The sequence below is a fragment of the Ceratotherium simum genome, chromosome 39 (genome assembly GCF_057802395.1).
Source record: "Ceratotherium simum simum isolate JZ-2026a chromosome 39, ASM5780239v1, whole genome shotgun sequence".
In the NCBI taxonomy this organism is placed as follows: Eukaryota; Metazoa; Chordata; class Mammalia; order Perissodactyla; family Rhinocerotidae; genus Ceratotherium; species Ceratotherium simum.
The window spans coordinates 6,259,735-6,272,191 of record NC_141938.1 but is presented as its reverse complement, the minus strand read 5'-3'; the positions used below and the strand labels follow the sequence as shown (position 1 = coordinate 6,272,191).

General features: G+C 64.6%; 2 protein-coding genes across 2 annotated transcripts; one reads left to right on the top strand and one right to left on the bottom strand.

Annotated features, from left to right (window-relative positions):
- The first annotated feature begins 286 nt into the window (after window positions 1-286).
- Window positions 287-6,956, top strand: ICAM5 (intercellular adhesion molecule 5). The gene is made up of 11 exons (XM_004442621.3): window positions 287-677; window positions 1,621-1,890; window positions 2,083-2,403; window positions 2,627-2,914; window positions 3,325-3,579; window positions 3,718-3,966; window positions 4,428-4,670; window positions 4,759-5,037; window positions 5,120-5,359; window positions 5,674-5,940; window positions 6,528-6,956. The coding sequence occupies exons 1-11, from the start codon at window positions 596-598 to the stop codon at window positions 6,800-6,802; spliced, it is 2,769 nt and encodes a 922-aa protein (XP_004442678.2). The 5' UTR covers window positions 287-595; the 3' UTR covers window positions 6,803-6,956.
- Window positions 6,957-9,696: 2,740 nt separating this feature from the next.
- On the bottom strand, window positions 9,697-12,076 carry ZGLP1 (zinc finger GATA like protein 1). Its single transcript, XM_087425241.1, has 5 exons — window positions 11,937-12,076; window positions 11,313-11,687; window positions 10,598-10,683; window positions 10,186-10,279; window positions 9,697-10,013 (listed from the first exon to the last, which is right to left on the bottom strand). The coding sequence occupies exons 1-5, from the start codon at window positions 12,074-12,076 to the stop codon at window positions 9,884-9,886; spliced, it is 825 nt and encodes a 274-aa protein (XP_087281367.1). The 3' UTR covers window positions 9,697-9,883.
- Window positions 12,077-12,457: the final 381 nt, after the last annotated feature.

Below are 12,457 nucleotides of genomic sequence, written 5' to 3'. Positions count from 1 at the left end.
GGCGTGGCTGTACCCTCAGCTCCCTTGGGTTAAAAGGGGAGGGATCAGCGAGCGAGGCATCCTCACACCCTCCCCTGGAACTGTGCCTTCCCCATCTTGCGCTTCCCAAATCTCTCCTAGCCCCCAAATCAATCCCCGCCCCAAGGGGCGCTGGTGGGAGGGGCAAAGTCTGGGGGCGGAGCTCGGAGTCCGGCTCATTATCATAGCATCTAAGCTAGGGGTGGGGTGGGGGTTTCGGAAGGGCAACCCAGCATCCCCCGACCTCCGCGCCGCCGCCGAGGATGACGCGGGAGCGCGCGTCCGCCCCCAGAAGGCTCCGGGCGACGGGGCCGGCCTCCACGTAGACCCCGGGGGTCGCTCGCTCCTGCCAGCACGCCTTCACCAAGGCCGAGAGCCTGGCGCACGCTCGCCCTCCCGCCCCCCCGCCGCCTCTGCCGCCGCCCCCTCCTTGGAAACCAAGTTACCAACGTTAAACCAATCCCCGAGCGCAACTCTGCCTCCTCCACACCCCACCCGCCGCGCCGCGCCGCGCCGTCCTCTAGCCCAGCTCTGCGCTCGCGCTCCCCTCGCCTCCTGCGCTTCCCCCGCGTCGGCGATGCCAGGGCCCTCGCCGGGGCTTCGCCGGGCGCTGCTCGGCCTCTGCGCTGCCCTGGGCCTGGGGCTCCTCGGCCTCTCAGGTAAGAGCCTGTCCCTGCTCAAGGTGGACAGGGCGGGGGCGGAGTTCCCGGACCAGAGAGGCGGCCGCAAGCCCCTCCCGGTTCCGCCCTCGCCTCGTTCCCACGCTTCTGATCCCACCTTGAGCTCCGGGCGTTCTCCTCGATCCTTTTTCCCCCAACGCACACTGGAGACCCAGTTTCCCGCCTCCTCGCTCGCCTAGGTCTCTACCCTACCCTCTTCGAGATCCTGGGTGCTCTTCTGCACCCAACCTTGCGCCCTGGAGACCCCATGTCTCCCTTGCCCCTTTCCGGGGTACCCCTCACGCTCTGCTATGCACCGTAGCCCACGGACTGGCATCTTCCCCACTCGCGGTCCGCGAAGACCCGGTCTCCCCACCTGTCGTGACTCAGAGGCGCTGTTCCCGCTCCACCCCGAGCCCTGGCAACCGAGTCCCTCCGCTGTTCCCGCGGTTCCTTCCATGAGCCCAGCCCCGCGTCCTCTTTCCCTGTTCTTCACCCGGGTTTGGGGTCTGCACTTCTCTTTGACTCAGCCTGATCTCCCCTTTGCCCTCACCTCAACCTCGGTCTCCTCGTCTCCCAGCGAGAACCCTAAGAGCCAGCCAGTTCGTTTCCCTTCCCCCACTCGAGGTCCCCTCCTCCCAGCGTTGCTGTTTGCGTCCAAGACCCCATCTTTCCTCTCATCTCCCCCTCCCCCCATGCTTTCCCATCACTCCATGGGCACCTTGGAGACCAGGGCTCTCCGCTGTCATGTCCCAGAGACACCCTCGGGGTTTGGACCGTGGGAGCTCACCTCCAAACCTGAGGCCTGGGCAGGACGCGGGACTCCTGAGTTCTTCCCCGGCTGCGACCTCTGCTCATTCCCCGGGAATGCCTGACTTGGCATGGGGGCGCTAAGATGCCAGGGAGGTGGCTCCGCAGGCTGAGCCCGCGTTTCCCCGGGCAGCGGTCGCGCAAGAGCCTTTCTGGGCGGACCTGCAGCCCCGCGTGGCGCTCGTGGAGCGCGGGGGATCGCTGTGGCTGAATTGCAGCACCAACTGCCCACGGCCCGAGCGCGGTGGCTTGGAGACCTCTCTGCGCCGGAATGGGACCCAGAGGGGTTTGCGTTGGCTGGCGCGGCAGCTGGTGGACATCCGCGAGCCGGAGACTCAGCCCGTCTGCTTCTTCCGCTGCGCGCGACGCACGCTGCAGGCGCGTGGGCTCATTCGCACTTTTCGTGAGTTCCCAGTGGCCACGCTCGTACTCCACTACTTTCCCTCTCTTCCAGGCCCCGCCCCCTGGGTCACGGGGTCCTCCCCTTCAAGCTCCGCTGTCTGGATCCCCATGCCCTCCCCTCTTGGCCCCTGGGCTCCAAGCCACGTCCAGCTGAGCCCCCGCGTTTCCAAGAGCGGTAGTTCCCCCCTTGCAGAGCGGCCGGATCGCGTGGAGCTGGTGCCGCTGCCTGCCTGGCAGCCTGTGGGCGAGAACTTCACCCTGAGCTGTAGGGTGCCCGGTGCCGGGCCTCGTGGGAGCCTCACATTGACGCTGCTGCGGGGTGCCCAGGAGCTGATCCGCCGCAGCTTCGCCGGGGAGCCACCCCGAGCGCGGGGCGCGGTGCTCACGGCCACCGTGCTGGCGCGGAGGGAGGACCATGGGGCCAATTTCTCGTGCCGCGCGGAGCTGGACCTGCGGCCGCACGGCCTGGGGCTGTTCGAAAACAGCTCGGCATCCAGAGAGCTCCGAACCTTCGGTGAGTGGGTATGGAGAGAAGAAGGGGACCAAGTGGGGTCGGGCTGGCGTTTAAGTTGGAGGCAGAGAAATCTGAATTCTAAGCCTTACTTCAACACTCACCAGCTGAAAGTTGTTTTCCTCTTTGCGCCTTGAGGATAATTCGATAAGATAGTGCCTGTAAAGCGCTTAGTACATATTGAGCGTTCAACACAGAAGTCAAAGTTCTGTCCTTTGACCCCCAGCCCTGTCTCCGGAACCCCCGCGCCTCGCCGCCCCCCGGCTCTTCGAAGTGGGCTCAGAAAGACCGGTGAGCTGCGCCCTGGATGGGCTGTTTCCAGCCTCGGAGGCAGAGGTCTACCTGGCGCTGGGGGACCAGAGGTTGAGTCCCGATGTCACCCTCGAAGGGGACGCGCTCATGGCCACTGCCACAGCCGTAGCGAGCGCAGAGCAGGAGGGCGCCAGGCAGTTGGTCTGCAGCGTGACCCTGGGGGGCGAGAGCCGCGAGACCCGGGAGAACGTGACTGTCTACAGTAAGAGGGAGCGAGGGGGGACCGCCGCGGCTCGGGGGTGGAGCCAGAGGAACGTGGGGGCGGGGCAAAGAGGGGGCGGGGCAAAGAGGGGGCAGGACCTTAGTACCGGAACGGGCGGGGCCCGAATCCCGAAGGGGCCGAGCAGATGGAGGACCGAGACTGGATAGCTGGAGAGGTGGAGTCAGAGCCGCCCCAAGGGGAAGGTCGCAAACCCGCGAGGATCCCTAGGGATGTGGCCTGACCACCTCAAGGGGGCGGGGCGAGAGGGGGCGGAGCCTGAGCAGCCGGGGAGGCGGGGCACGGTGCCCATGGTTTGGCTGCAGCGCGGGGAGGTTCGCGCAGGTCAGGGGCACCCTTGGCCCGCAGGAGGGGCGTGGTCAGTGGACTCCAGGCCGATGCCCCGCCCCCAGGCTTCCCCGCGCCGCTCCTGACCCTGAGCGAGCCCAGCGCCGCCGAGGGGAACATGGTGACAGTAACCTGCGCAGCGGGGACCCAAGCCCTGGTTACGCTGGATGGAGTTCCAGCCGCGGGCCCGGGGCAGCCCGCCCAGCTCCACGTAAACGCCACCGAGGACGACGACGGGCGCAGCTTCTTCTGCGACGCCACCCTCGAGGTGGACGGGGAGACGCTGAGCAAGAACGAGAGCGCAGAGCTGCGCGTCCTGTGTGAGTTGGCCTTCAACCTCGCGCCTCCCTCCTCGGGATCTCCAAGGACCTGCCCGGTCCCTGGCCGTGTCGCGGAAGTGGGCCCTTTCCTCACGGCCCACGTCTAGCATCTCTGTATCCCACGCCCCTGCCCCGCAGACGCCCCCCGCCTAGACGACTCGGGCTGTCCCAGGAGCTGGACCTGGCCGGAGGGCCCAGAGCAGACGCTGCGCTGCGAGGCCCGCGGGAACCCCGCGCCCTCGGTGCACTGCGCGCGCCCCGACGGCGGGGCTGTGCTGGCGCTGGGCCTGCTGGGTCCGGTCACTCGCGCGCTGGCCGGCACTTACCGCTGCACCGCTGCCAATGCCCGGGGCGAGGCGGTCCAGGACGTGACGCTGACGGTGGAGTGTGAGTGGGGGTGCGCGGGGCGCATCTCTGTCTGGATTTCAGGGGCTCGGGGTGGCCAGCCTACAGGGAAGAGTGGGAGCAGGGCCTGAGGTGTGCCTTTGGGCGAAATTTTGGAAAAGAGTCTGGTGAGCAGGATTAGGGGAAGATAAGGGAAGGATGGAGGGGAAGGAGTAGGCGTGTCCAAGGGGTCGGGGCGTGGCGTTTGGGTGGAGTCTTGGAAGGGTGGGCACTCCTAGCCATCTCACAATTTTTAGGCTGAAGACTGGAGGAGGGTCCTGTGGGCGCTTTGTGGAAATTAGAAAAGGCGCCCCTCAGGGTTTGCGCGAAATGCCTTTGGTTCGGCGTCCCTGTGCAGTGCGCAGCATGCCCAACCCTTCGTGGCCGCCCTGGGACAGGAAAGAGGGTCTAAGGATAATTGGCCGGTCCCCAAACCTCAAACCCACCAACGCTCCCCCCTCCAGACGCCCCAGCGCTGGACAGCGTGGGCTGCCCGGAACGTATTACATGGCTGGAAGGAACCGAGGCCTCACTGAGCTGTGTGGCCCACGGGGTCCCGCCGCCCAACGTGAGCTGTGTGCGCTCCGGGGAGGCCCGAGTCATCGAGGGCCTGCTGCACGTGGCCCGGGAGCACGCGGGCACGTACCGCTGCGAAGCCACCAATGCTCGAGGCTCTGCCGCCAAAAATGTGGCTGTCACGGTGGAATGTGAGCGAGGGCAGCACGGGACAAGACGGGGTATGTCGGGTTGACCCTAGCCTGACTTTCAGTCCCTGTGTGACCCTCTGCTCCGCAGATGGACCCAGTTTTGAGGAGCTGGGCTGCCCCAGCAACTGGACGTGGGTGGAAGGATCTGGGCGGCTATTTTCGTGTGAGGTAGATGGGAAGCCAGAGCCAAGAGTGGAGTGCGTCGGCTCAGGAGGCAGCAGCGAGGGGGTGCTGCTGCCGCTAGCACCCCCAGACTCTAGTCCCAGAGCCCCCAGCATCCCTAGTGACCTCGCACCCGGTATCTACATCTGTAACGCCACCAACCGGCACGGCTCCACGGTCAAGACGGTCGCCGTGAGCGCGGAGTGTGAGCGGGGCCCAGGCTGGCGGGGAGTCAGGGGTGCCCCGGGTCCGGCCCCTCCCTGACGCCCCCCATAATGGCTTTGCAGCGCCGCCGCAAATGGATGAGTCCACCTGCCCGAGTCACCAGACGTGGCTGGAAGGGGCTGCCGCTGCGGCGCTGGCCTGCGCCGCCCGGGGTCGCCCCTCCCCACAGGTGCGCTGCTCCCGGGAGGGCGCGCCCCGGCCTCAGCGGCTGCGCGTATCCCGAGAGGATGCGGGCACCTACCGCTGCCTGGCCACCAACGCGCATGGCACGGACGCCCGGACTGTCACGGTGGGCGTGGAATGTGAGTGGGGACACCACCAGATAGAGGCACTCGGTCCCCAGAATAGTGACTTGCAGCGGTGGGATTGCCCTGGGGAATTCAAGGGCACCTCCCCCAGTCCCATTCTCGGGGACAAGGACTCCCGGCTTAAATCTGAGGGTAATGAAAACTCGGGACAACAGCCGGACTGTAGGGGGATGTGGCACTTACGCGAGGCAGGGTCCTCGCCTGCCCATCCGAGGAGGGGTGCTCTCAGATTGTGGTGGGCGGAAGGGGGCCACTTGGGCGGTGGCTGGGCGGGCGCTGAGCCCCCTCCATCCTTCTGTCCCCTGCAGACCGGCCGGTGGTGGCCGAGCTGGCCGCCTCGCCTCCGGGGGGCGTGCGGCCAGGCGGGAACTTCACGTTGACCTGCCGCGCCGAGGCCTGGCCCCCCGCCCAGATCAGCTGGCGCGCGCCCCCGGGAGCGCTCAACATCGGCCTGTCGAGCAACAACAGCACGCTGAGCGTGGCGGGCGCCCTGGGCAGCCACGGCGGCGAGTACGAGTGCGCAGCCACCAACGCGCACGGGCGCCACACGCGGCGCATCACTGTGCGCGTGGCAGGTGAGTGGCAGCTGGAGGGGGCGGGGCGAGGGAGCTACAGGGGGCGTGGCCTGCGCCCTGGGGCTCCCGACCCGGTCCCTGGGGAGGCGCCCTCCGGGGCTGTGACTGCCATGGGAAGGGGCTTGACTAACTTGGGGTGGGTACTGCGTGGTGGGGACTCGATCCAATTCACTCTCCACTGTGTCTCTGTGGAGAATGGGGGTTGGAGAGGGTCCAAGGTCATTGGATGGGGAGTGGGGGGCCCCAACTGGATCCTCTCCCCCCACTTCGTGTATTTCTGGGGGTGGGGTCTTTCTGGGGTGAAGGAATGACCCGGTCCCTCCACCCTCATCCTTTTGGGGATCTCTGGGGCTAGGGGCTTATAGCCCCATGTGCGGAGGTGGCCTGTAAAGTGGATCTGGGGTGGCGCTGACGCTGGGGGCCTTACTGGGGTCTCTCCTTTCCCCCAAGGCGGGACTGGGAATTCCCGTGAGGACTGACCTCGTGCCTGTGGGGCGGGGACAGAGGTGGCCCAGGCTTGGGGCGACCTCGTCGGGTAGGCGGAGCCCGGCGCTGGTCCACCCTCTTTGAGGGTCCGCACCCCGCAGGTCCGTGGCTGTGGGTCGCCGTGGGCGGCGCGGCGGGGGGCGCGGCGCTGCTGGCCGCGGGGGCCGGCCTGGCCTTCTACGTGCGCTCCACCGCCTGCAAGAAGGGCGAGTACAACGTGCAGGAGGCCGAGAGCTCGGGCGAGGCCGTGTGTCTCAACGGCGCGGGCGGCGGCGCGGGCGGGGGCGCGGGCGCCGAAGGTGGAGCAGAGGCTGCGGGCTGCGCAGAGGCGCCAGCAGAGGGCGAGGTCTTCGCCATCCAGCTGACGTCAGCGTGAGCCGGCTCCCTCTCCCCGCCGGCCGGGGGACGCCCCCCAGACGCACGCGGGGGCTTCTGTATTGTTCTATTTATTTATTTATTCATGTATTTATTTATTCAATTCCAGGGGCGTTCCCTCATTTTCTACCCACCCCTGCTAATAAAATTTTTATAAAGGACTCCGGGTCGCTCTGCTTCGGGGTTTGAATCCTGACCCTGAGGGTGATTCATTAAAAAAACATCGTTTTTGCGCCGGCCAGGTGGCGCAAACGGTTAAGTGCGTGCGCTCCGCTGCGGCGGCCCGGGGTTCATGGGTTCTGATCCCTGGCTCGCACACACGCACCACTTGTCAAGCCATCCAGTGGTGGCCTCCCATATAAAGTGGAGGAAGATGGGCACGGATGTTAGCCCAGGGCCAGTCTTCCTCAGCAAAAAAAAAAAAAAAAAAGGATTGGCAGATGTTAGCTCAGGGCTGATCTTCCTCACAAAAAAAACATCATTTTTGGTTTTGAGGACTTACCCTGGGTCAGGCACAGACCACACCGCCTTTTCCAGGAGTGACCTGAAGCCTGTTCTCTTGGTGTCAGGTTTCCTGCTCTTAAAGACCCCTGAGTCCGGGTGGGGACCTCTCGCCTTCCTCCCTCTCCCCGCGGCTTATCTCTTCCGCCCAGCGCTGCCCTCTGATCCTGCACACTCGGGCGGGTGGGAGCCGGGGCTTCCCCGGGGCCTGGTTCTGGGCAGAGCTGGTTCTGCCTTCCCAGGATGGGTGGAGTCCCCTTCCCAGGGGTCTGGGCCTCTGCCCTGAGGCGTCGCCAGGATGGGTAAATGAAAGGCGGGGGTTGCAGCTGCGTGTCAGCCCCCAGCGTGGCCCTGCTATCGAAGGGCGCACCCCTGCCCCGCCCTGGATGCCTCCTCCATCCTGTGTCCATCCACCGTGCCTCAGTTTACCCCCAACCTGCCTTTCGACTTGGTGCATCCTGAGTCAGAACAGATGCACAGGGTATCAGCCGCAACTCCCTCTGCACCCACCCTCCCGCCCGCCCACAGCAGAAGGAGGGAGCAGCTGGGCTCCCCCCACCTCCCAGGCTCCTCCTCTCTCAGGAACAGGCACACTGCGCTAACAGAAGGAAGCAGGCGTGTGTTCCGGCTCCATCGGCCGCCCCCCAAAAACGCTTCATGAGCGAACAGGAGAGCAGGAAACAGGGGGCACTAGAGGCCCAGCCAGTGCGGGGTGCCAGGTACAGAAGGCAACAAGGCACAGGCAGGGTGCAGCCCCTGCTCTCCCACCCCCTCCCCGATCACCTCCCTCCACTCCCGAGACCTCCTCGAGGTTCTGGAACCCCACAAAGTCCTGCCGGCTCTTCCATTCCCTCTGCCTGGACCGTCCCCCGGACTCCTCATCCCCTCACAGACTTTATTTTCCCTGTAGCACCAATCACGACTTGACATCCTATTAGATATTTGATTGAATATTTGTTTACGGTCATTCTAGAATATTGGCCCTGCTAGAGCAGGGATCTGTGGTCTATTCGCCACGCAGTGTCCCCATTGGGTCCTGGTACACAGTAGTTGCACCATAAAATGGTGGATAAGTGGATAAAAGCAGCCATGAGTTTGCAGACACACACTCTGGGACCTGCGTGTGCTCGATGAGTATTCCTAGGGAGCTCCATGCTGGGCACCGGGGCGGCCTGTCACGGGAAGGGACACAGGTGTGGCGGTGGCCTTGGACTTCTGAAGTCATAGTCCAGCAGGGGAGATGAATGTGTATGAAATAACCCTGGAGCAGTAAAGAAGTGGAACTTCTGGTAGGTTCCAAGAGGGAGACCAGCAGCGAGCTGAACTAGAGCCTGCTATCCGGGAGGGAGAGTGGGGTGTCTGTGTTAGACTGGGTGCTCAGGGAAGGTTCCTCTGAAGATGTGATGTTGGGGCTGAGCCCCCCACAAGCAATGAGTAAGTGGCAGCTGTGGGAGACGTGGGGGAGGGTGTTCTGGGCCGAGGAAGGGGGGACCAAATGAGTCAGGGATCCGAGGCCTGAGGGATCTGGGCCCAGGCCTTCCTCACAGGCTCACCCAGGAGAGACAGAGGGTCTCGCTCACCGCCCCCGGGAGGGACCACCCCCCTCACTGCATCCCACCCATCCTTGACTCCCACCCTCCCTCCCAGTGAGCACTGGCCACCCGTGTGTCTCGGTGACAGTGGCCAAGCCGAGCTCTCCCCAGGGCCCCCCTCCCACGTGGCTTTTGGCTTTAGGCTGGGGACACCCATTAGGGGGGTGAGAGATCTTGAAAGAAGGGAGGGGACACAGCAGGGACCGGTGTGCACAAGGAGGCATAAGGTGACATTTGCAGGGAAGGGTGGAGATGACAGCCCGCTGGGTGTGTCACTGTGTGCCAATGTGTCATCTGCGTGCGTGTTGACATGTGTGTCTGTATCGTGTGTGTCTATCGACATGTGTCCATCATCTATAGGGGATGTGTATCTGTCAACGCATGTGTCCTTCCGTGACGTGTGTGGTATCTGTTAGTCTTGTGTCAGCGTGTGCGTCTGTCCGTGCACATGTGTCTGTCTGTCTTGTGTGTGTGTCTGTCTCTGTGTGTGGCAGCTGCTTCCCTGTCTGGTGGTGAATGTGGCTAATTCCCTGGGCAGGGGGGCTGGCACCTGGATACAGGACCATGTCCTTTAGGACCCCAAGGAGAAAACCCCTCTCCCACATTCCCGGGCTGGGGCACAGGCGAGTGTGGGCGCACGCGGCGACATCCCTGAGTCACAAGGCTCCTTCTCTCTGAACGGTTCTGCTCTTTATTGTTATCACTATTAACAACACGAGTTTCGCTGCTGAGAGCATTTCCTGAGGGGGGCTCAGCCCAGCCGGATTGCAGCAGGGGCCAGGGAGGGGCCAGCGACCCTCAGACAGGGGCTCTGGGGCCTGAGGCCTGGGTCTTCCCCATGGGGTCCCTGATGAGGAGGGGGCAGAGAGGAGGCAGGCTGGGGACCCCGCAAGACCTAAGCTCTTTCTCCACTCCTTCTAGAAGGGCTTCTGTCCATTCTCCCCCTGGAGAAGCTGAGGCAGGACAGATTCAGCTGGGTGACGAAGGGCTTAGCCTTCCTGAGCTGGGCCTTGGTGGGGGCTCAGGGATACCCCACATCTGCCACATAGCCTCTTGGGCTGGACATTTTTCCTGGGCACCAGCCAGCAGCTGGCGCACCGGGTGCCATATTTCTTGTACCTGGAGTAGGGGGACAAGAAACCAACATTTAGGATGCAGCGGGGGCCCAGAACCACCATGAGGGAACCACTTTCCCCAAGGCGAGGGGGTTTTTCCTTCCCAATACCCCACTCTGGCAAAACACGGCCTGATCCGGGGCCCCCACCCCAACTCCCTCCTCCGTTCTGAGGACCTGATACCACAGGCGTTGCAGAGAGGGGTCCCATCTTCGGCATCTCTCCAGAGTGGGGTCCTCTGAGTCCTACAGGAAGCACAGCGCCGGGGCCCTGAAGGGCAGAGATCAAAGGGTAGGGGTCAGAGTCCCAGAGGCCCGGCTCAGGAGGCCTGTGCGGGGTGGAGCATTTTGTGGGGGGCTCTGCGAAGGCCCCACCTGGCTCTGGGCCAGCCCCGGGTGTTGGTGGATCTAAGACACAGGGAAAGGCAGGAAAGGAGACAGATGGCAAAGCTCGCAGAGGAGGAAGCCGGGGGAGGGGGTGACTCAGCCCGAGTGGAGGGGGTGGGGGAAGCAGGATGGGGAAAAAGACAGGGAGGATAGGGAATTGGCCCCCCCAAATATTTATAGCTCTCAAGTCACCAGGACTCACCCAAGGCCTCGCTGCCTCCTGAAGTGGCCTCAGGGCCCCTGGCGGGGCCTGCTGGGGGAGCCTGAGAGCGGCGGCCGGAGGCCAGGCTGGGGAGCAGACAAGGCGTTAGCACTGGGGGACCTGTATCCCATCCCAGACAGCCCCCCAAATGAAGATTTACTATCAAGGCATCAGGCATCCCCCAAGGAGGCATCTGAGGACTCAAAGGCCTGGCGTTGCCCCTCACTAATAAAATAATAATAATAATAATGACGATGATGATTTGAAGAGGCAGGAAGCCTGGGGCCAGCCTGCCAGGTTCCGCTCTCATGTCCTCGCTGTGTGATCCCGGACTAGAGAGCGCACCCTCTGGGCCTGTTTCCGAATCTGTAAAATGGGCTTCACGAGGCTTTCAACGAGCCCATTGACGTCAGGTGCCACTTGTTACCTCATTATTGTTGTTGCTTCTGCCAAATGTAGCCACTATCATTATTGGAAAAAATAACAGAAGCAGCAGGCCTCACAGGCCCTTCTCCCAACGAGGAGGCCCCGGCTCGGTCCGGGATGTGACTGGCTCAGAGCAGCAGGGGCTGAGGCTGGGACTGGCTCAGAGGCTGGGCCGTTTGTTACGCAGGGCCGGTGTGGGAAGCCCTGAGCGGATGCCGGGCCAGGCCTCTGCGCCCAGTGTTATCGTTATCAATGGCGTAAAGGTGTCCTCACCCTGGCTAGCCCCTACCTGTAGCTGGGTGTGATGTGCAGGCTGGCATCCGGCTTTATCTGAAACTTCAGGGTCACCCCCTCGAACCGGGGGTCCACTTTCTCTGCGCCCTGCTGGGGGTTCGGCTGTTTCCGGGGCCTCCTCTGGGGGGGGGCTGAAGGGGCCAGGGGAGCCCCTGGGGGCCCCAGGCTGCCGCATTGCTGGCTGATGGGGGGCAGCATGTTCCTGGCATCGCTGGCCGGAGGCGGGGGTCCCAGAGACCCCAGGGCCTTCAGCTCCCAGCAGGGTCCCAGGACCTGGGTGTCCTGGGCAGGGGGCTGGGCCAGCCCCTCTGCTGTCTCTTGAAGGAAGTGCAGGGCGGTGATCGAGTCCCGGCGTGCAGGCCAGAAGGACCTGGGGACAAGGGGCAGCGTGGTCACCTCATTCCCTGGGCGGCACCTATATAGGCCTCAGAGACATGGGGTGAGGGAAATCGCACGGCCTCTGACCCCTACGACACCTCAAGGGTCCCCGAGGACCAGAAGGTCTGCTTTGTAAATACCGGTAACTAACACTGTGACCCCAGGATAACCCCACGAACCAGAGGTCAAGATCCCCTGACCGCTGGGTCAGATTGAGGGAAGGGGCCGCTTGCGAACGCACCTGCCACTGGGTCTGAGGCATCTCGGGGGCCTTGGGGCCTGCCGGGCGGGGGGCTCCGGGGGCGGCTCGGGGTCCAGACAGGGCGGCGCCAGCAGCTCTCTCAGCATCATCGAGAAGTCGGGGGCTGGATCGGCCTCCATCGCGCCCCAGCCCGGGGCCCCTTCCCTGATCTCGCCAGGCCCCGCCCCCGCCAGGCCCACCCGATGAGCCGCACCTGGGTGGGGCGGGACCCGCCGGCTGGGGGCGCTCTGGCCGAGGGTGCGAGGAGCCCCAGCTGGGCGGGGCGGGGCCGGGGGCGTCGGGCGCCGCCAGCAGGCGACGCTGCGCACTTGCTTCCAAGCCCCTACCCTCGGGGGGCAGCCTCAGGGGTGCCTCTGCCTTCCGGCTCCGCTCAGATGGCCCGCAGAGCCCCGGCGGCCAAGGCCGGCCTGGACCCCACAAATCCCTCCGCGCCTGCGGAGGCGGGGCCTCGCCGCGCTGGCCCACGTGGGCCCTCAGGCTCCCAGGCCCCCGCCTCCAGG